This window comes from Lepisosteus platostomus, chromosome 20 (assembly GCF_059453375.1).
Source record: "Lepisosteus platostomus isolate fLepPlt1 chromosome 20, fLepPlt1.hap1, whole genome shotgun sequence".
NCBI lineage: Eukaryota > Metazoa > Chordata > Actinopteri > Semionotiformes > Lepisosteidae > Lepisosteus > Lepisosteus platostomus.
The window spans coordinates 5,520,296-5,543,111 of NC_142630.1; the positions used below are offsets into that span (position 1 = coordinate 5,520,296).

A 22,816-nucleotide genomic window follows, 5' to 3' on the forward strand; every position below is an offset into this window, starting at 1 on the left:
CAGTGCAGCTCAGTCCTTGAGATGAGTTTGCCAGTAGGTGCCGTTAGCAACTGAGGCAGGGCTCCAGGTCCCTTGGGAACCCTGGGGGAAGAGTTTCTCAGATATCGATACCGTTGGCCTGGAGCAGAAATACCTTGGATACTCTATTACTAATTGGAACATTGCTGCTTTACATTACACGACATGACATTATTGACAGACATCAGCTTGAATTTGTGTTGACATAGAAAGACCTTGTTGGGTGAGGTTGGTAAGACGGACATCCCCTACGCCTGTCTAGGGGCTCCATAGCTGGGAAGGTGACTGAACCCCGTTTTTATCCCCCCCTTTAAATAAAACCCAGCGGCCCTACTCAAGCCCTCCCGCTCGCTGTCCCATGGGGCTCGGTGCGTCCTGACGTCACAGGCCACGCAGGGTAGGAGAGGAGGAAGTGCAGGCAGGCGAGCTGTGTCAAAACTTTCAAGGGATCGGCTGAAGTTTCGAAACAACAGCAAAAAGTCATATTAAACCGACCCCAAGTGTAAAATTCGCGCAGAAAAATAATCAGAAGGCACCAGAGTCTGAGAAGCGTTGCAGCAAGGGCGAGATTGTGCCAAATTTCGAGCCGACGGGGTCAAATACTTTCAGTTTTAATCGGGGTAAATACAAGAAACGCAAATACAAAACACAAAAATACAAGAGGTAAAGTTGTGATTTTCTCACTTTTAAAGACATGTTTTTCTTAACTTTATGTAGAAATCCGTTTGAACTGACCGTGTGTTGATATGTAAAGACTTTAACATATAACATTATGAAGAACATGTTTTTAGTTATTATGCCGATCGCGAGTCTGGTCTTGGTAATTCTCTGGGAATTATTAATTCAATTAATGACCGTGGCATTGTCACGTTGTACAATAGCGGTTTAACCACGGCCTATAATTTAATTTATTTTATTTTGTTTCTTGCTTCGTAGTTTCGATTTCACCCGAATGGCTTCCTTTTACACGCGACCCTATTTACAATGTAGCGTCAGACCTGCTGTGATTGAACTCGAGGTCTTAGATGAGAGACTTTAATTCATCTTCTCAGTTTTTCAAAACGCTGGCGAGTAACCGGCGTGTAAATGCACACATTCACAGCGCGGAGGACGGTTTTGAATGCCTCTGGCCTCCGAGTCGAAATGGGAATTTGACGTTTTCTGCAGCCCTGAGCGTTGTTGCGCGTCAGTGACGTCTGCAGAATCTGTAAGACACGTTCCACTCATTAGTCTCTCCAGTGGCAGACTTGCAGAGCCGCAGACGCGCCCCTCATCAATCACATGTGAGGGAGATTAAATTACTGAGATTTATATACGGAGTTCTTTAGACAGCATTCTTATGGCTGATGTGCTCCTGGCTAGTCATCTCTTTTCAGCCTGTCTGTGCTGTGAGAACTGTGCCCAGCGTTCTGGTTGTGCAGACAATTAATCACACATTCCTAGCAGTTTTCACTCTTCGGACACAACCTGGTGAGTGTCGTTAAAAAGAGTCCAACACATACGTGTCCTTCAGGTTGAGGCATCACCCTCTGTATACAGTATGAGGCACGACCACCTGTACGGTTTAGTCGCTGAGTTTGGACATCATGGGACACGCCATGATAACAAACTGATTGCTTTTTCAAAATGGGCTAAATGTTTTCATTAATGCATATTTATTGTGTGAAGTCGACAGCTCAATGTTTAAGAACATGCGCTTGTAATTACTCTAAATATTATGAGCAAACACAGTTTTGTACTTATTGCTGTAGTAAGGTTTCACAGAGAGGACATAAAACAAGTCTATAGACTTAACACCCCTGTCTTTAGATAAACCTCAAATGAACTTTCAGTACAGTACATAGTAGTAGTGTAGGTATTTTTTTTAAATGTTTATTTATTTTTGACACACCCAGCCCTAAGGAATAAGGCACCTCCTCCAAACACATAAGGATTCTGCTATAAAAGATCGCTGATTTTGAGAGAATTCAGTGTTATTGGATGTTCTGGGAAGTTTTGCCATTGTAAAAGTCTCAGGCTGAAAGAATGTGGTTAAAACACATATCCTGGATTTTCACATGACATGGAGCACATGCAGAAGCTATACAGCAGCACAAGGAAACAAACCTAAGTCAATGGTTACTAATGTCTGTATGGTTGTTTATTGCTAGCTTCTGGTTGTTTCAGAAAAGATCTTGAGGATTTTCTACTGCTTTTTATTCTGTGCTGAGCTGTTATTGAGGCAACTAAATCAATTATTAACTTCACTGGTCCACACTGCTGTTAATTCTTTATCCACTCAAGATTTTAAAACTACCAGGTCTGCAGCTCTTCAGGACCAGCAGATAAACTCAGCGACACGGGCCAAGACAAGCTAAATCGCTAAAATCCAGGTCTCCCATCAAAATCCGTTGTTTCCTGGGAACAGCTCCAGTTTCCTTTGTAACTGCCAGTCAGGTTGGACTGACGTCTTGATAGCTCCAAAATCTCGTCTACAAAGCAAAATACATGAAGCTTTAAAGCTGTTAAATTTTTGTGCAAGTTATCTTTCATTCACTGTAGTTGTTCATTTTGTTTATTGTGCCCATTGAATAGCTATTTTGGGTCTGGTCCAGCCATTTGAACAAGGAGGCCCGGGCTCAACTTGGGCAGGCTCAGATAGGCCTTGACTCATACCAGCTGAACAGAGGGAAGTCAGGCATGAGGAGCTGAACCACAGCCCAGCAGTTTTCCATCTTCAGCGTGGGGAAGGAATGTGACAGTAGTACCTTGATTTGTTTTGACTTTGTAGAGCCTGCAACACAGATCTTTGCTTCTTTTTTTTTTTGTCGTGCAATCTGAACGTCCGAATTTGACCATTTGCATTTCTAGGTAAAAGCTAGAAAAAAAAACCCCGTCTTGACTCTAACCTTTTTAAAGCTCCCTACATGGCCAGCAGGGCGGTTCCTCTCCGGACCAGAAGGGGCAAATTAAAGGCAGTGACACAATGCACATTGACAGAGGGAGCTCCCTGCGTCCTCAGTCCTTACCTGATGGGAGTGAAGGCCTCTGACCGGCGCTGTCTGTCCGCAGGATGAGTGGTGCTGGCAGGAAGGATCTCTGTGAGACGTACCGCAAGTCCCTGGAGGCCCGCGTGCAGGAGGGCAGGGCTGATCTGGTGTGCCGGGACGTCTCGCTGGTGGACGCCGTCGAAGGGCTCCTTCGGAGAGGTGGCCAGGAAGTGCACGGCTCCCTGCAGAACGATGCCTTCCAGGTCATTGGTGCCGCCCTGCAGACCGCACCCAGCCTGCAGAGGGGCCTGGAGAGACTCGTTAAGGGCTTTGAAGTGCTGGAGCTGGCGGCTATCAACCTCTTTTTGTGTCCTTGGAGGCAGGAGTTCAAGGTGATAAAGGTATGCGAAGCTCAAGCTGAGCCTGCTACGGCCTAAAGCCAAGTCATTGCCTAAAGTAGTGCAAACTCAGGCTGCCTCTTTTATTCCACTTTCCTCTCCTTTAACCGTACGCACTCACTTAATTGCAAGACACATCACATCCATCCGTCACCGTCCAGAATTTTCTCCGATCTCTTTTTGAGAACAGCTGGAGTTTGCATCGCAATTCCCCACAATCCCACCTGGAAGTCATCCTTTAGAGAAATGGGCTGGAGACAGTCTGTGGAATGTCCAGTTAGTCTTAACTCCATATTCTGCATGTGAGGGTTACAGTGACAGGAATTAAAATCACAATGAATAAAAACTGAAACCAGCAGCAGCCGTTGCACTTTAAATGCCTCTCGGTATACGTTTGGCCAGTTTCAAGGGAAACTGGTAAATGAATTCAGTTGCGTGGCAAGACCAGGCATTAATCATTGAAAGCTTTTTAACGTATCTGCGGTATTATATTGTTTTTTCATTAATACAGTTCAAACTCTTCCACCCTTAAACAGATTGAACAGCCTTTTCGATTGAAGTATTTGCCGTTTCCCGAAATAGAAATGTGTTCCCTTTCCTAGTGATTTTGTTGCAGCTAATACTCTTGTGCCTTGTCTGTAGACGTTTTCAGGAGTGTACACGCATTACCTGAAGCCCGCCTTCCCCGAGCAGACCCTTCTGGAGCTCTTCCAGAAGCTTGGCTACCGGCCGCGGGACAGGCACCAGCTGGAGATGGGCCGCCAGCCGCCCGCGGAGGCCCTGCTGCAGCTGGCCTGCGGCTTCTTCGCCGCCCGCTGCGAGAGCGCCCTCCTGCTGGCGGCGGCCAGCCAGCTGGAGGAGCTACGCCTGAGCGCCGGCGACCTGCTGCAGGAGAGGCAGCGCTGCAGGAGCCTGGAGGAGGTGGTGGGGAACCTCAGGAGGAAGACGGAGGCCCTGGTGAAACGAGATGAGAACGACTGGAGGACCGGAGGCAGGTCTGAGCCCAAGACGGAGCTTGATCTCTATACTGAAGATGGGCGTCTCCCGAACGGAGGGGATCAGCAGCAGGCGATCAGCAAGGAGAAACCCTCCGCCGTGTCCTCTCTGAAAACGGGACTGGAGCTGGAGGCTCGATATAGCCAGAGTGCCAAGAGCACAACGCCTAGGTCTGCAGATGGAAGCCACTCACGGGAAGGGGCCTATAGGTCCAGCTTGAAGTTCGAGGTCCAGAAGACCTCCCGAAAGGAGCAGGGGCACAAGACCAGAGAAATATCACTGGAGCACGAAGCGGGAAGCAGCCCCGCTGCAAGCAAGGGGGAGCGATACAGTGACGGCAAAGGACACGATTCTCAGAGCTTCACTCTGTGCAGTTGCAGCAAGAGCTATGACGGGGTGTATTTTCTTAAATGCCCCGTGTGCAAGGTTTTTCACTGCTGTGGTTGTCACGTTTTAGAAGAGTGCAGAACCAAAAAGCACGAGCCAGGTCTGGCCACCGACGCCGAGACCACAGTCATCCAACAAGAGCTTTTAAAATTGAAGTTGGATGAGAAGACGAGCCCCCCGTCTGACACGCATCACCTGGTGTGTCGCGCCTCCAGTCCACCTTCTGGGATTTGTCCCCCCGAGTCCTGGCAGGAGTGCGATAAGAAGAGTCTGCAGATGAATCTCCGTGGTTCTGCTGATGAAGATCAAAAGTGGGAAAAACATTTCTGCCTCAAGGAGAAGTTTCACAGTCTCTGCGTCTGTGAATCTTGCCATACTATCCATGACGGCTCCTGCAACGCGTGCCTCAAACAACATCATGAATTGCACATTGTGAATGACCGAATTAAACAAGAGGAGTGGTTGAGAAAGCTAGATGCCAAGCAATGGGAAAACCATAGCTGTTTATCCAGTTCTGGTCACGTTAGGTTCATGTGCGAAACATGTCACCTCTCTCATGACATTTTGTGCAGAGAAACCAAAACCTGCGCTAGAAAAAGTCATAAAATATTTTACTTACCAGATCAGACTCAGCTGAAGGAAATGACTGAAAAAGAGCAGCGGTATCACATGCATCAATGTATTACTGCCAACCCACAAATGGCTTGCCAAACATGCTTTGAGCTTCACGGTTTCTCGTGCGCTAAGTTAGAAACCTGTAAACGGCAGCACACGGTGAGACAGTTAGGCAAGTGCACAGCTTCAGAAAAATGCTGCAATCCAGCTTATATTATATGCATGAACTGCTGTGCTGTGTTCTGCAAAAATTGTTGGTTCAGATGCCCGATGTATTGTAATTGTGGTCATCCATTTGGAATAACTGAGGTTTAAAGGTTTAAATGTTTGTCTATTTGTCCTCTTCAGAAAGGCCAAAATATGTTTTTGGCCTAGGATAAAATCAGTAAACTAGCTACTGAAGTATTTGCACTACTGCTTCTTATGTACTGTAAACAAACTCTATACTCCAAAAAGCACAATTTTAATTTGGCTTACTTACAATCAGCAACACACTCAAAAAATGCTTATACTGTAAATTTCTCATCCTAATTTTCCATCTGGAATTAAGGTAAATCAGGCATTCACAGTCATAGTGAATGAGTGTGGGCATTGGCAGTGTTTGGGACTCTGGACTCACAAATGGAAGATTGTGGGTTCAAATCCTGTAGCAGCAGTGTGTGTTGTATGCTGCTGTACCCTTGAACAATGTACCTCACACATATAGCTCCAGCTATATACTGTAAATGGTGAAAGATGTATGTTGGTGTGGATAGAACACTCCAGTTTGCTCTGCATCCACTATAAAGGAATCTGCTTTTCTTGCAACAAGATTTTAGCAAATCTTTTTTTTTTAAATCGCCCATTTACTGGCAAATCCTAAAACACGGGTTTGGCATAGGTGCGGTGGAGGCTGTGGAAATCTCAGAACTTGTTCCCGCTACTCAGTCCTTTGGTCCACTGCTGAGAGATCTGTTGGACAGAGGTGGGACCCGCGTCTCTGACTCCTGAGGACACTGCCAGCTGCAGGAACACCCCTCGGACTGGTTGCACGCTGGGAAATTCCCAGAACTGGCTAACATCACAGCGCATCAGTGGAAAATCAAAATAATAACCAGTTTGCAGCCTGCAGGATAAAACGAAAAGGGAGTTTTGTAGACTTGTTGGTCTAGACCAGTGGTTCTCAATCCAGGTCTTGGCGACTGACACACCTTCTGGGTTTTGTTCCAGCCGATCTCTCAGTTGCCCAGTCAGACCCTTAACTGACTTAATAACAGGATTGGAACAAGATGAATTTGAACTGCTTGTTTCCGGCTCTTACACATGTTGAAGCTTTAACTGCTATATTTTGTAAGTGAAATAAAATCCCGAACTTGTGACTAGAAGCAAAACACATTTTCAGGTGAAGCAGCTTTTTAGATCAATTAAGGCTTCAGTTATCTGAAGGTCAATTGAAGGTGGGCTGGAATGAAAACCAGCTGGTGTGGGGGTCACCATGACCAGGCTTGGGAATCGCTGGTCTAGACTGGGGCTCTAGTTGAGAGGCAACCTGGAAAAAAGGGTCAGGTTCTATTGTAAGACATCAGTGAATACTTAAACCTTTTGCTGTGCAGGGCAGGAGTACCAAGGAAACAAGTTTTGTGGTCATCAGAAAAAAGGCCAGTGTTCTATCTTGCATGAAAAACAACTTTTAAATCTTGTAGGTTAGCTCAAACATCCTCAGCTGCTGGAATGAGAGGGATGTCTGTGTGACAAGTCCTGCTGCCTTAATTAAAACTGTTGAACTCAGATCTCAAAGGCACTTTGCTCCACACTGCCAAAAGATGGCTGTTAAAACTGCTTGATAGGTTTTATTGGTGCATCTTGGAAACATGGATTTTTGATAATAGACCATACTTAAAAATATTTTCCCACGCTGTGCACTTTATCCTATCAATTATGTGTAGAAAGGTTTCAAAACTTGTTTACTGTAAACCAGCTGCTGGAGATCACTGGAGAAAGTAAAATATCTGTATTGTCAACACTGGTTTATGCACAGAACCATGTTTTGTTTTACCAAAAGCTAAGGAAGAATAAACTCCACTTCAGTATTGGTTGTCTGGCACCTTTTTTCTTGTTTGTGAAGGCTTTTTGTTATTTCTATCTGTTGTGACTGCTTCTCTAGGCAGTCTTAAGAGTGGATTACAAGTGCACAATATTTACATTTCATGCCAAGAAAGGTTTCATTGTTTCTAGTTCCTTTAAATAAAGTAATAGAAATACAGCTGTCTTTGTTTGGGAAGTCTAAATTGAGCAAACCTGAGCTAGGATAAAGACTGCCATCTGCCTCTGGGCTATTTGAATTGGACTCCCTTCTCAAAGCGAAGTGCCATGTTAGAAAGTTCAATATATGCATTTAGTGCTACTGCATTAAAATAATGTAAGTTGTTACACAAACACCTGTTCAGTGGGCTTTGTGCTTCATGTGGAGCGGTGGTCTCCAGCTCTAGGCCTGCAGAGCTCTTTTACCGTGAAAGTTGTGCTTTCTAAAGTAGCAAGGTGGACAGTGTTGCTGACTCACAGACCTTGGGCAATGGGCTTGGTTCCTGCCTTTTGTTTGAGTGTGTGCGCTTACTGGGTTTTCTCTCGGTGTTAAGGTGTGCCTAAGCAGTCACTGTGTGTACTCTGTGATTTGTAAATTAAGAGACTCAGATGATTGCCACAAGCATTACCTTTCTCGTAATGGATGCATCCCTAGTCTAAAATCGCAAATTACTGTTACCAGTTAAGTAGGTGACTTCTTACCTGAATACCATCAAGCACTCAAGACAAATGTTTCCTTTGGTTTTAATATTAATTGAGCAATAACTTTCAAGTGTCCCCAGTCATTAGAAAGAGGTGATTTCGGCTGGATACAAGGGATACTGGACTGGGGCTCTATGGAACCACGGATGTAGGGTCTGCTGCAAAACAGCTGATTCACACTTCACACGTGGAAATGGTGTCAGAAAATGAGATCAAGATAACCAAATACCATGTGTTTCCTGCATGGCCACACTTGGTCCAAACCAGTTAATGGCTAATGAAATAACTTTGGTTATTATCAGCTTCTTGCACTGAAAAGAACTGCTTGATTACGATCAATCTTGAAGCCGGTGTCTAAAGTCCGAAAGGGTATTGGAAATCCAGCTCTGCAGGGCAACATGACAGTGAGATAACGTTGTGGCAAGAACAGAGTTCAGGCTTTCACAGCTTTTAAGTACAGTTTCTGAAGCTAAAAATTGACAAGAGCAAATATAGGAATGCCAAACAAAAATACTTTTATGTATATTTATACAACAGTGTACATGCAGCTTATTCTACATTGCAGTAAGCAGTCTTCAAAGTCACGTCACCCCATGACTGTGAAAACCAAATCCCAGGCATGCAAGTGAAACAAGACTCACTTAGTGTCAACTGACTGCATCTCCCATGTCAAATTCAAGCTTCTAAAATAATAAAAAAAACAGGCCTGTTTGCGTTTTCCTGCATCTAAAATATATATACATATCTCGGATATTTTTCCAGTTGTACAGTGTAATTCATGAGGAGTTTTACACTTATCACAAGCAGAATTTTGCACAGCTCCCTAACTGCCAGAAAGACAAGTTGCTTCCACTGTGGAAGCCAATCTCTTGCCTCAATTTGTCATCTGATCCAAGGAACTGGAATGATATTTCAGCAGCAGCTGTGCACGTAAAAGAGTATAGCTGCTAGACATGTGCACTCGCTCTACAGATTATCAGGGCCCCTCCCCCCACTGAGTAACGTGGGGATCCCGAGAGAAATGCGAACAGGGCCGACAGGAACACGGCCTGGATTCCACAAGGATGTGAAGTATTTTCAGCCCAATCCCATCCGATTCTTCTAACAGCATCACGCATAAAGGCGTGTGGGATTTTTACTACAGTCACTGGATTAAAACGCAGTTATAAAAGTCTACTGCACACCTCTTGGGAAAATCACACTGACTGAACAAAATGTTTGTTCATGTACAGTAACTGGGGATCAGTTACATGAACTGTAGCAGTCTACAGACTGCTGTATGACTTTTGATAATCACACGATTTAATATCCGTATGGGGATTCTATTTCACAATAAAGCTAATGCATATGTCCGTCTTGGAGCTGCAGTGCTGAAGCTGGTCTCCATTCTGTAGGGGCAGTTACTCCAGAAGTGCAAGACTGCCCCCTGCGGGGGACAGCTTACCCCCAGAAAGCACCTTTCCCCCCCCGTATATCTGGGCTGTCTGGACCTCCCTGGGTGAAGCACACGCACAGCGAGTCAAGATGAACGGCTGCATTCAGGATTCCAACCTGCAACCCTGCTGCGTTGACCCAGCAGTAAATACTAGTCCTGCAATACCCTCGCATGTCACCTGCACGGAAAAGTAAATCGATTTCCAACTCATTCAAAGGTGTGACATGTTCCTAGGGTAAAAAACAAACAAAATCCAAGTATGTACATGAACTGGTTTCTCTAGCAATAGTTCTCAATTGTCTCCCATCTCAGACATTTAACAGAAAATGTAAAGTCACGTTCTTCTTCATTATCTGAAATTCAGGCAAGTTGAGAACCCCCGCGGGAAAGTTCATGCTGCTCCCCTCCCAGGTGATGTGAAGATATGGAAGATCCATTTCATACATTGTACAGCCCATCAAATCGAGATCAGCGCACTCAGTGCTGCCTGATGCAGGCAGGCTCCCGAGTAGTCCAGGTGATTGCAGGTTTTGGCCGAGCTGCAAAGTGCACCCCCCCGAATCCCGGCTGCGCTGCTGGGCCTCCATTTCACCTGGGCAGGAGAGAAAATGGACACACAGCTGTGCTGTACAGGTCAGGGTGTACATGAAGGTCTCTCCAGGTCTCTGTGCAGGCCTAAGAGACAGGGATCTATGACTTTTGCCTAACAAGGCAGTTCGTGCCAATGTCTGTTTAAAAGATGGAAAATAATACCAGCCCACCTCCACGAGCCCATGTGTGACCTGCCTGGCCTGTTAAATAAAAGAGCGCCCCTGCTACAATGTTGCGGCTCGTGCGGGCCCTACCTGGCGGGGCTCCCGGCGGACTCACACCTTGAGGCGCTTGGACTGGCTCTCGGCCACGGGCGCGGCTCTCTTGTTGCGGTGATGAGGGAAGGTGGGCATGAGGTCAGGCTCGCAGGCTGCAGGGAGACAGGGGGTGTAACAGCCTGTCAGCTGTGCAAGAAACACTTAACACTGCATCAATACACAGAGAGGGAGGAAGATATTAAGAAAATGTCTGGGGGAAGGATTTTCAGTCCTGGCAGTCCTTTTGATTTTCATTCCAAGTAGAATTTTCATTGTGTGGGTTAACAGAACTTTTTAATTCAACTATGTCTTTAATTACAGCTCTTTCCAACTCTTTTCTGAATCACCCTGCTTTCACAGCACTATTGCCAAGACAGCGAGCAAGTGCTGCTTAACCCACCACTCCCCTCAGGGGTCCATACACTACTTTCTCTTTTTTACCTGATCTAGATCACCTTCTTGGTTACTTACGCAACGGCTTCTCCTTGAAGTAGGAGCTGTCCAGGCAGTCCTTAGCTGTAGCCCTGGAAGGAGAAGAGCCCTGTAAAACTCCCAGGCTGCGATATGAGGGGCGCAGCCTAAAGAGACAACCGGAGGCCACTGCACAAAGGCAAGTCGACCACCCAGGTACCCCCAACCTCCTTCCTGACTGCACCAGCGATACAAAGATACACATGAAGGAGGAAATACAGGTATGCAAATCCCCAAATCGCAGTGTCCGTTGACACTTCTGAATGTCTCCCCAATAGAATATATGATAGGAATTCATAATACCCCAAAGCTCTGTAAAACCATAAAAAGCTAAATATACAGACCTAAAACTGAGTCACACATTGAGACTGAATTTGATTCAAGTCTCCCCGGGACTTTGCTCAACAGTAGGAAACTAATTACAGGGCTTCATCACAATCATTCTGTAGTACATTCAATTTTCCTTCCACACTTCCTATTCTGATCCCGACATGTTTTGAACTTTTTTGTTCAATTACTTATGGGCTTTTCAGGAAAAACAAAGCCTATTACATGGTACCATACACAATAATGACCACAGGTGCACAATTGTCATGGTGTGACCAACTTGGTAGCTAAACAAACTGTATGAATCCAACCATAATATAAGGAGAGGAAGAAAGGAATAGAAAAAAGGAAACCAAAGGACAAAAGAGGGAAGCCAGCTTTCGAGCTGGCTCACGTGCAAAGGGCAGTTGAGGCCGTGAAGGCCGTGTGACTGACGTTACCTACACCCGGACAGTTTCTGTTTTCTGTTGCCCTGAATGCTAGCTATTGCCTTCTCTTGAGGAAGCTTTCTATCTGTCAGAGAGGACATCCTGCTGTGCAAAGGAAGTTCACAACCAACTGATGAATTTCGTCGCCTGAGACCTGATCAGCGTCAGATTCTAAAAGCTTATCGGGATATGAAAAGTGAAAGAAAACAAGGATATTAAAACGTGAACAGCCGTAGCAAAACCCTGGACATCGCAGGGTTTATGTTCAAGAACGCCGCCTCTTGGCTGTGCCTGCTGCACCTGCGTTTGGGGTTGTACATGAAGAGGAAGTTGAGCAGACGCAGGCCAGCCTCGGACAGCCAGGTGAACTTGTTCTTCAGGTTGTTGTAGGGCTGTTTCCTCAGGGTGTACTGCCCCACCAGCGGCAGCCTGGAAAAGCCCTGGGAGAGACAGCAAAAGACGTCAGTCAGCAACAAGACTCCACTTTCCAAACCCTGGCCTCTCAGTCCCGTCTACATTTTGCTTGGACTTTCAACAAATTACAAAAGCTTCTGTAAAAAGAAATCCCACATTTATTTTCAGAAACCTCTGGGACAGCAGGGCCAGCTCCCTCACCCAGAACATTCAGCCTGGCCAGCACGAGCCCATCATTCAGCCAGGCTGAATCTCAGAGCCAAACCGACTGCCATAAAACAGGCCGATTTGCCAAGCAGGACATCATCGCTACTTCCGCATTTTATGAGACCTACAAAATGAATGGGGCCTGACGTACATTATTTCTAAAATGCAGGTTCCAGTTTTTCACTAATCAGGATGCGGCAGAAGTAGGTTCTGCCATTCTCACAATTCTAGGAACTGCTGCAAGGGTAACGAGGTCTGTGCCCACTGAGGAGTCACAGAGGTCACTACTGCACCGCAAGACAGAACTGGTATTCACCACTGCCTACCACACTGCACAAATGATGACTACATGCATGCACCCCACAAACCCTGCAGCGTGGCTAACGGGGAACACTAAAAAGACTAACGCAGCTCTGTACTCCCCCTGTACTGTGATGTTCTATTGGAAAAGCTCTCCATCACAGAATAATTATGGGGGTCTTTTTGGTTCACGGACAAGGTGTATGAAGGTCACTCAAGATCGGGACAAGCAAATCTGGACTGGGAAATGAGCCACAAATAACTAGGGGGAGCCTTATTATTGGCTGGATTCTTCTGCAGTCACACGCGACTTCCAGGACGTGTAAAGGAAACTCGTTACAGGACACCTATTTACTTCCCTCTTCACGGGACTGGGGTGTTTAATGGTACGTTTACCGGCCAGATGTTTTCATTGGGTGTCCCCAGCAGCTGGACAATGAGGTCAATCTGATGAATCTCTGAGCTCCCGGGCAGCAGAGGCTTGTGGGCCAGCAGTTCTGCCAGGATGCATCCCACAGCCCTGTGGGAAAAAAACAACAAGCTCAAATACTGGCCTCCAGAATATAAACCACCCACATGCAGCTAAAGAAATGTCTCTTACCACATGTCAATAGCAGTTGTCTGTGTTTTTGTTCCCAGGAGTAGTTCAGGAGCTCTGTACCTAAAGAGGCAAGGGAATCAAAAGGGTTTTATTCTTCTATTCTTTATGAAAACGACATACAGGCTGTGTGCTGTAAGTGGAGGGATTGTGACAGCCATGTATTATATTTTGGCTCAAAAATCATGATTCCTTTCATATTCATGACACAATGATATGCTGGGGGGATTCTAAATCTATCTGGTAATTAATATTTCAGGGTATTGTGCACAGAAGTCAGTGTGAAGATCTTCTGTTATACTGAAAATGGCTTGATCAAGTTCATTCCAACATGCTTTTAAAGAAATCCAGACAAATTTGTCAATTTTGAGGAACACAGCCTTTTTCATGTTGTTTTTACACATACACAATTCCACCAGCGACCCAGGGACTTTTTTCCGATCATGTTCTCTGAAATGCATGTAAAGAAGAATGATAACCAATCACCCTCACTCCTAGAGAGAACTGAGAAACGCAACAGTGGCCTGTGAATTCACTGGTTGCTGACACTACAGCCATCCATAGTTGAAAAGCGTTTGAGAGCAATATATTCAAGGCAGCACAGCAGTTAGCACTGCTGCCGCGCAGTGCTGGGGCCCTGGGTTCAAGAAGCAGCTAGAAAATTGATGGATGGAATATATTCAAGTCACTTAAACTAGGACTAGGAGAATTCACGTCCACAAAGCGGGTGCTATTCTACGTCTTAGATCAAAGGAACGAGGGGTGGGGGCTTCTTTAACAGTATCTGAGAATCTGATAGAGCCAACGGAGAATTCAATCTAAGGAAAGATTATTTGTTCGCTTTTCACCCTGCCCAGTCTGCTACAGTGCCTAACCCATCACAGGGGCGAGCAGGGCTGTGTGCGCACCCCTCTGACACGCAAGGGACAATGCCACTGGCTCCCCCGAGCCTGACTGGAGGGCTGGCGCCAGCTGTAGGAAGGGAGAGTCCCTCTCTGCAGGCAGGCAGGTGACGCACTGGACCAAACCCGGGAGCAGGGCGAAGCCAGGCCGGTGGGGGCGTACCAGAGTGTCACCACTTTGGGGGTCATGGGCTTGAGGGGAACACCGTAGGCTCTGGCCAGGCCGAAGTCAGCTGCAAAAAGACAACGTGAGACTGAATTCAGAAGCGCTTTCTAAATAACGCCCAAAACATTTTTGCTCATTGGATCCCATCGTTTCCATACATTTTATAATGACATTTTCTGGCCAGTCCCACCCCATTCCTCTCACTGGATCAGCTCCAGCTGTGGTTGGGGTGAGGGCAAAGGTCTGCTGGGGGATTGTTCTGGCCAGGGAAAGGGGGAGAAGTCTATCTCTTGCACCTCACGCCAACCAAAAACTGCCCAGCCACTGAGAAAATCTATTATTTTGATGGGGGGGGGTTCCTAATATTTTGGCCAGAGATCAAATTTATTCACAATATCTTACAGGGTGATGTGAGTGGCTTACATTGTCACACCCACTGAATGCCTTAAAGGCTGTGAAGAGACCTGTATCAAAACTGGGACCGGACTTTAATTATAACAAATATCCGAGGCTCCCATGGCCACTGAGACCTGGAGTTCTGCAGCCCTGCTCAGGATGATGTCCACATGATGGGGTCGTTAAAAGGCCAACTCACCTATCTTTACACAGCCTTTATCTGTCATTAGTAAGTTGGACACCTTCAGATCCCTGTAAAACACAACAGAACTACCCCAAATGAGAGACTAGTGGTATCAACAACTAAAGACACAATAAGACAGGTTTAATCAGGTTCAATCAAAAAACGTTTTAATAGAAACGTTGCATATTCACAGTGAAGGCTGGCTGAATATCACAGGAGTAACATCTGACTGCCTTGTGCGCTTTCTAGGAGCTCTGATGATGGATCACTAATAAAAATGGGATTCTGGGATTGCGAGGACAATGCAGGATCATCCTCACAATATCAAAGGTCTTGCCAAATTCAGTTGTCAGTCCTATAGATGTTTGCATCTGTCATTGGAACATTTTACCCTGAAGCTCTTTAAATGAGATATTTTGCTTTTCTCCTATATCTAGGCTGATCAAAAACAGGCAGATACAGTTCAATGAAAACTAAACTAGGGATTAGAGGATACCTACTGTCCTCCACTTTGCTTGATCCACTTTGTGGAGCCCCAAACCAGAACCAGAACTCTGCTGTTCTACACTCACCTGTGCACGATGAAGTTTTCATGCAGGTAAAGCAGCCCCCTCAGGAGCTGGAGAACAATGCACTTCACCTGCGAGAGACGGGAAACGCCTTAGGAAACCCAAGCCTTACAATTCACTCTCGCAGAAGTGACCACTTTCCACAAAGCACATCACATCAATGGTGCCAGTCTCGCAAAGCTCTTGGACAAGCGCCTGCATTCACATCAGCAAAGTAAATGAGGACACAGTGAGTCAATCAGAAACAAATCGATCTGACTCTCGTTTGAAGTGATATCCCAGGACGAACCCTTTCAACTGGCTTGGGGAGCGACCTGTTTGAGCCATGGCCAGTGGTATGTCAAACCCAGCTGGCTGAGGGAAAGACTCGGCTCTATTAGGCCTGCGCTAAGTAGGACAGTGAGCCAAGGAGCTGCTTCAGGTGAGAGGACTTACCTGTGCTTCTGAGAATGGGGACTGCATGTTCTCCAGTAGACTAGCCAGGTCTTGCTCACAGTATCCCATCACCAGGAAAATGCTAAACAATGCATACAAATGGAAGAAAACAAATATAACTGGTAAGTTCACAGGTACAGCGTTTTAAAAGTCATCCCTTTTTTGACATTACAACCTTAGACGCACAAAATACACACAGGAAGCTGTGCAGTGTCTTAAATCTCACAGGAGTCAGTTTCTGAGAAAATGAGGCCCTCTTTTTACACAAGGGGCTGTACTGGCAGTCTGGAACAAGCCACCCTGCCACGTTGTTGAAGTTGAAACCCCCTTTGTTTCAGGATACAGCTGGATGGCATATTTGAAGCGATTAGTTACAAGCAATCCTGTGCCCATTTTTCCCATTAAATTAAATGGCTATGTCCACCGTCATCTCATTTATCCTTGCAGGCATGAAGCCAGTTGTCCTGGGAACACGAGAGTCTCGTTTCACCTTGGCTTGGAGGAGGCAGGTGCAGGCTCAGATCAGACAGCCCCTGGTCACACTCCAGGCTCTGCTTATAGCAGTATAATGTGACAACCTTGTTGGTTGTGCTGGCAGTGATTCACAGCCTAGGGGAGCAGCTCTAGGGCAGCTCAGGTCTCTCGAGTGGGCGTCTAATCAGAAGGACAGCTCCTCCCCGGGCTCTGAGAAAGCAGAGCCCCCAGGAGTCCAGCCAGTAGAACTACTCTTCAATGCTGCTACAAGGTCAAATCAGTCATGGTTTATGGCAGTTTAACACATAATGAGCCTAAATACATAAGTGATTTGCTGATTGTCACAAAGTCTATAGATAATCTCACATTATTTCACAAATAAGGGTACTGTGCCAAAGGTTATAGGCTGACATCCAGAGAGATGTCAGTCTCAGTTCACTTAGCTCACTGCTTTCCAACACATCATCAATACACACCGCTCCAGGCAGAAACTTGTGATAATAGCTAATTAGATGCTTTAGTTTACAGCTCAATCTATAACAAATGAATCCCTATAAATTGGATTTTAAACCATACTAATCCTTGGTTTTTACTAGGTTTGGTTCATACGGTAGTTCCAAAAAATGTCAAATGCCACAAGTCTATATCACAATCCATTTTTATTTTCCACACCCACCCACAGGGGAATCAGACACACAGGCCCCCTGGAGGCAATGCAACAGAAGTCTTACAGGCTCATAGCCCCCAACCCTACCTTTCCAGGTGATTTCCCACAACCACCTCCTTAAGCTCCACTATGTTGGGGTGTCGCAGCTTCAGGAGCAGAGTTATCTCCCGCAGGCTGCTGATTGGAATTCCTTCAGGCCAGCCAGGAAAATAAAAAGACAGGAACAGACACAGAGCAAGGCTTGAAAACCATCCGTAAAGCTAAAGCATTTCATTTCTAACGGTTCACCTGATCAATCACCACATGATGCGAAAACAGTCCAGCATTTATTTCAGCAGAGGGGGCCCTTTCTCAATCTATTGATGCTGAGGCATTACACACTGCTGTCTAATTCAACCTCGCTTGTCAGACAAACTAATATTACAGGTCACAGATGTGAGCTGTCAAATGTGTCAACTTCTAAATGTCAGAAACACATTCAGCCTTCCATGTCTGTGCTGATTAGCCTGCCTTGTGGGTTAACTGCATTTTCTAACAGACTGTTTTTGTCTTGACATAAAGAGGAAGTGACACTTCTTAAGTACTTCTTAAGTCCCCTCTTGCACAGTAAAGAAAAATACATGAACATAAGATTTCTGGCAGCACTGACACTTCCAGAAGTAATTTCATCCATTTCTGGCCTTCAAGAAAAAATAATACTCACCATCTTTCTCTTTATCCATGCGCACCTTCTTAAGAGCAACAATCTCATGATTTTTTGTGTCCCGTGCCCGGTCTGCAAGAACAAGACAAGAAACCTGGAAACAAGCTCCACTGTAAATGCTCATTTGCTGTTCTCCTTCTCCCACTCAAAACAGGAGAGAGAAACGGGAAACAGAAAAGCCAACATTTTAAATTTAAAGTGTTGGCATTTCCAATTTAAATAACAGTGCCTAAGTCCTTTACTCACAAAACGTTTCCAAAGATGCCTGGCTGTGACACATTTTTCACAAGAGGATGGTAACAAGACTCTTGTCCATGTTTTATGAGCTACTGGCTCAGTTTAAACACAGAATCTACTTGATTGTTTAATATAGCAAGAGGTTTAATTATAGCAAACTATTTATCAATAGTAGCAGGAATTAATAAAAAAAAACTATACCAGTATGCAGAAGAGAAATAACTCACTTCACTGCTGAGACCAGTAAGGATGGAGTGGTTTTCACTAACCTGACTGCACATCCCACTCTGTCTCTGATCTCTGTTTCTTCCCACTAAACTAAAGCAATTCAGTATAACATGTATTGTTCAATCCATTCTTCTGCTTTCAGTACAGAAAGACTTCATATCATGCCTGGCAGAGCCATAATTAAAGTAGTGAAAATACGAAACTCACAAACGATGCCGTAAGTTCCTTCACCAATCCGGTTCAGCTTCTCAAACTCCTTCACACTCCTACAGTTCCCCAGCTGAAACAATTCATGCAGATTACCTCATACTGAGCACCAAGGTATCAGCTCGTAAGTGTGCTCCGAGAACAGAAACTTCTGCCTGTTTATAGTAGTCATGCAAGAACATGAGGTATTCAGACAATCTGCCAGAGCAAAACAGATTCTGATCATTGTTTTATTTACTTGTTAACTGTCTGTTACACAGTCTAGATAAGTGCATGTTACATTCCAATCTGAAATGTATCCACAAAGGGGATGACATCTATAGAGCACAGTATGGGAGCAGATCTATAGTTTTACATTATGCAGGATCTCCAACTAGAAGCTCTGCTTTGGTTTCTCAGACACTGTTACAAATATGGCAGAGCTACCATATTCGATTTCTGGAGAATCAATGATGTGATTTCACCTCCTGTTCTGCCTCATCAGAAAAGGGTATCAATAACATTTTCGTCTTTGGGTAAACTATGTGGTGCTGTTTGGGACTCTTTATTAACAGCAACAGGTCTTTTGTATTTGTTTACACATTACAAACAGTTCTAACAAAAGCGTTGTTATTTAAGAGTAGTCCCTGGTCCAGAAGTCACATTTCCTGTTGTCTTAGCCTCTGCAGACCAATCAAAACATAAAGCTCTCCAGCTCCAGACGGCTGTCGGGAGTGCATGGAAATGAATGTCAATAACATTGGGATCTACTGGGACAGATCGTCTATTGTGTCGCTGATTTGGCCAGGAGACGAAATACACAATGCACGTTACGTTTCACAACAAAATGCATTGGCTCTGTTTCCCTGTGTTTTCCCACCAGACAATGACACATGTAAGCAGATTACATACTGCATCGTGTCTTTCAAGGACCGACCGGCTGATATAAGTACATTAAGTGACAAGGGAATGGAGCACAAAGGTAATACTTTCGGAAACACGTTCTGATATTTCGGCAAAATAGGGAAAGCCCTTTTCCTAGCACTCCACGCTGCGACAGAAATCACTAAAACGCGCAAACCCGGGGTCTAGACGTGCAGTGTGTTTACCCTGTCCTGCTGCGGAACGGTGAATGTTTTCTCGTTCTTGATTGATCTCAGTTTGATGGCATCTGGCTCCGCTTCGGAGAAGTCCATGCTTGCAACGGCCCAGCACCCCAGTCCAAGCTTTAATCTTTGCTGTGACGACGTAATGTAGGGAAGAAATAGCAGACATTCAATTCCCTAAGAGCTGTCTCCATCTACCACGCCAGGGCTCGCAGCACGCATCATCACTGAGCTCACTCACTGGGTGGACAACCATGATCCAACCCTGAGTGCCTTGCTTGTCCACCGCACAAGCGCACTCACCGCTTTGAGTTACGTTGTGTCCGCGGTGCATACGGACTGAAAGCACTGTCCTGTTCATCGAGCTACTGCGAGAATCCCAGTTCGTTTCGGAGCGAAGCGAAAAACCAGCATTGCCAGTACTGAAGCCAACAAACGTCCGCCAAGAGAGTTAACTAAACGGTTCGCGATTTTTTAATGATTTCAGGACGCAAAACCTTGTTTTCGAATAATTAAAAATAAAAAACGAACTGGGTGTAAAACAGACCTTTTCAAGAAATCCCTCTTAACAAGAACTCCTCGATTTAAATATTTAAATTCAATTGAGGTCTGCAGTTGTTAAAGATAATGGCATCTTCGCAATGACATTAAAAAAAAGGCAGGACCGACCCACCTTTTTTCAGAGGGTAGAAATAGACTCGGGGTGAGCAGGTTCCCTCTGTTTGGGGATCCCCTGAACTGCTCCTGGGGACCCCACCTGAGAATGACTCTATCGTTTAAAACCGTCCCAGATTATCTTTGTGTACACACTCGGTGGTGGTGGCAGGCGCGTCGATTACCGGTTGGGGTTCAGTTCATCTGCGGCGGTTTGGGTGCGAAAGGACGGCCGGCACCGGCGTAGAAGGGCACCCCGGGCCGGGGCTCCCTCACCACAGGCCGGGGCGAGTCTGGGGGCACTTGGCGGAGGTCCTCGTTTGAGGGGGCGGTCACTATTATCGCGGGTGGGGTCGCCTTCCTCCGAGCCGGCGATTCGGTACCGCTCGGTTCTGCCGGTCCTGCTCCCTCCTGTGGTAACTGTGATGGCTCGGGTGCTTGGAGGAGGGCGGGAATGATGATACTGTTACGATGCATGTATGCAGATCTGATCAGATCTAACAGAATTGTAAATGGTGAATACACTGTAAATGAACAATACAAACGCGTAACGGGAGCCCTAAATGTCGACACAGGTGACCGTAGGCAGCAATATACAACAAATCATTTAACCCTCGATTGCTGATATCTGTCATTGATTCCCCAGATTTACGTTACTCATGTCTGGGTTTCAGATCAATAGTTTTTTTTTATCAAAATAAAAATGCGATGGATAGATAACCTTTTCAGTTTCTTATGAGCAATTCAATCTTCATTCCAGTTCAGTTTTCAGTAGAACTAATTTAATGTCAATTGTTCGGTTTTCATATATAATCTTTTATGTTGCAAAATGACGTGCATTCGTTTTTTACACTTAGAAACTCGTTTCAAAGTCACGCATGACTTTATCTCAGAATACATATATCCAAACTATTTGCTGATATCCAAACTATTTTGCTGTAAAATATTAATGTGTATTTTAAAATGTCACCTGTACTATTTTTTCAGTTCATCTTAAAATATCTATATACTCGATTACAAAACGACAGGTGTTTTAGACTATAAGCAGTTTGTTCTCCAGTGTGTTTTCCTCAGCCAATTCACTAAAAGGAAGCAAAATCACATTTGAAAACAAACGCTGCAACTCATTCAGTTACAATGCTAAGCAAACAACTTAATTCCTGAGGGGGGAGATTAAGATCTCAGATTCTTTTGTGACGACTGCATCATATGCTGACGTGAAATGTTTTGAAGCTAGTGTCATCACCTCTACTGTTTATTATAATAAGATACAATATCCCTGTAACGACAATTGCAATGTATCTACTGTGGCTACACTTAGTTGTACAATTTAACGCGAATCTACCTTAAAATAGCCTGTTCCACCAACTGGAATCCCATTAGAACACTGTAAATGGATTAGTGTATATACCATATTAGGGTTTGTGACAATTAATGCACACCCGATGAGCGATTAGAGCTACATAAAGCTTCATTCCACATAAAAACTCCTTCGATTTCAACGAAGAGCTACACCACGTTAAAACAAATATTAACAGACATTATATCGGCTGAAAGGTGCCAGTGCGTGTCAAAAGTGAACAAGGAACCGATATCATTCCGTGCCCGTTATTAAAATAACTGTACAAAACCGAGCAGTTACCCCTTTTGTCAACTAATTGTTAAACATTCCCCCATCTCCATTATTTATCGTAGTGGTAAAATAAAGTCAAGAATCTTTAAAGTCATTAATGATGAGTGGAAGTCCCAGTTGCTACTTCAGAGACGTAGATTTCTGACAACCTCTTTAGCCGAAGCGTGAGCAACTTTCTTGCTCCATCACTCCGTTCAACAAGCTGCCCGCGGGAATGTCCCCCGAGAGATGCGATGCCAATCTCATCTGTAGAGAAGCGCGGCGCGGTTTGAACAAACCGCTGGATCGTTTAAAAATAATGTAATTTCTCACCTGCATGTTCAGAGTGTTTGCGCAGGACAACCCCCATTAGACATTTAAATAATCCCGAGCGCAAAGGCTCGGCTCTGTGGCCGGCAGGGGGCGCTCACTGCGGTGGAGCCGAACCTGCATCATCTATAATAATAAAGTCAGTGTTGAAGAAGCAGGGTATTTTTTTTATCGGTGTGCATTTTTTTATTTGGGTATTTATGGTGTGTTCAATGTTTCTTCTGACTTGCCAGACGATTTTAATCATTGTACCTCTTGTACCTGCAATAATCTTACAAAATATCATTTAGTTTAATGTATTATAAGGTTACTGCAGCACCTCCACAGGTGCCCTGTATCAGCAAATACTGTATCTGATTAGTATGAATTACTAATGAGTAAACATTAGTTCCCGCCTGCCGTTGTCTCCTCCACTCTTCTCCAGTCTGTCTTCTTTATCTCGTCTTCCCCCGTACCTTATATAATAATAAAATAATAATAATAATCAAATGAAGAAGAATTATTACTATTATTATTAGTGATAATCTATTAATGGAACAGGTGAAGGTTTATTCCATGCTGAAAGCAAAAGAAAAGAGACAACGTGTCGGCTGTGGAGACTTTTTCAGGTGTGTATCTATTAGTGTTTACCAATAGAGTCCAACAAGGGCTTGTTAATTAAATTGGGATTAATTCTTTATTTTCTCCTTAATGCAATGGAAATGTCGGCCACACAGAGTTGGAAGTGGAACTTTTTAACAGTAATTACTACTAATAACTAATTAAGAATTCCACCTCGCAATATGCCGACCTA

The 22,816-nt window shown here is 44.9% G+C and overlaps 2 protein-coding genes and 1 long non-coding RNA gene across 6 annotated transcripts; 1 reads left to right on the forward strand and 2 right to left on the reverse strand.

The window, feature by feature from the left end:
• The first annotated feature begins 393 nt into the window (after window positions 1-393).
• On the forward strand, window positions 394-7,452 carry spata2l (spermatogenesis associated 2-like). The gene is made up of 3 exons (XM_088613537.1): window positions 394-681; window positions 3,070-3,388; window positions 4,028-7,452. The coding sequence occupies exons 2-3, from the start codon at window positions 3,071-3,073 to the stop codon at window positions 5,696-5,698; spliced, it is 1,989 nt and encodes a 662-aa protein (XP_088469663.1). The 5' UTR covers window positions 394-681; window position 3,070; the 3' UTR covers window positions 5,699-7,452.
• Window positions 2,141-3,106, reverse strand: LOC148644337 (uncharacterized). The gene is made up of 2 exons (XR_015928629.1): window positions 3,027-3,106; window positions 2,141-2,489 (listed from the first exon to the last, which is right to left on the reverse strand). It is a non-coding gene; the product is annotated as an uncharacterized LOC148644337 (long non-coding RNA).
• Window positions 7,453-8,638: 1,186 nt separating the features above from the next.
• On the reverse strand, window positions 8,639-22,105 carry cdk10 (cyclin dependent kinase 10). 4 transcript variants are annotated; one of them, XM_088613541.1, is made up of 16 exons: window positions 22,027-22,105; window positions 20,358-20,518; window positions 19,431-19,559; window positions 18,343-18,415; window positions 17,671-17,742; window positions 17,055-17,157; window positions 15,827-15,908; window positions 15,395-15,462; window positions 14,838-14,890; window positions 14,240-14,309; window positions 13,178-13,237; window positions 12,973-13,096; window positions 11,956-12,095; window positions 10,901-10,953; window positions 10,454-10,542; window positions 8,639-10,173 (listed from the first exon to the last, which is right to left on the reverse strand). In XM_088613541.1, exons 1-16 carry the CDS (start codon window positions 22,061-22,063, stop codon window positions 10,039-10,041), a joined length of 1,449 nt encoding a protein of 482 aa, XP_088469667.1. In that variant the 5' UTR covers window positions 22,064-22,105; the 3' UTR covers window positions 8,639-10,038. The 4 variants fall into 4 exon arrangements, with proteins under 4 accessions (XP_088469667.1, XP_088469664.1, XP_088469665.1 ...); XM_088613538.1 differs by lacking the exon at window positions 22,027-22,105 and having other exon boundaries at window positions 20,267-20,533; XM_088613539.1 differs by lacking the exons at window positions 20,358-20,518; window positions 22,027-22,105 and adding an exon at window positions 20,101-20,230.
• Window positions 22,106-22,816: the final 711 nt, after the last annotated feature.

Excerpts from the sequence above, each read along its gene's own strand:
- cdk10 (XM_088613541.1), bottom strand. The coding sequence starts at position 22,063 with ATGGGGGTTGTCCTGCGCAAACACTCTGAACATGCAG. Across the intron at positions 17,743-18,342 it reads AGGAACTTACGGCATCGTTT|ACCGGGCACGGGACACAAAA; the intron begins GTGAGTTTCGTA and ends TTGTTCTTGCAG. Across the intron at positions 14,891-15,394 it reads GAAAACTTCATCGTGCACAG|GGATCTGAAGGTGTCCAACT; the intron begins GTGAGTGTAGAA and ends TGTGTTTTACAG.
- spata2l (XM_088613537.1), top strand. The coding sequence starts at position 3,071 with ATGAGTGGTGCTGGCAGGAAGGATCTCTGTGAGACGTACCGCAAGTCC. Across the intron at positions 3,389-4,027 it reads AGGAGTTCAAGGTGATAAAG|ACGTTTTCAGGAGTGTACAC; the intron begins GTATGCGAAGCT and ends CCTTGTCTGTAG.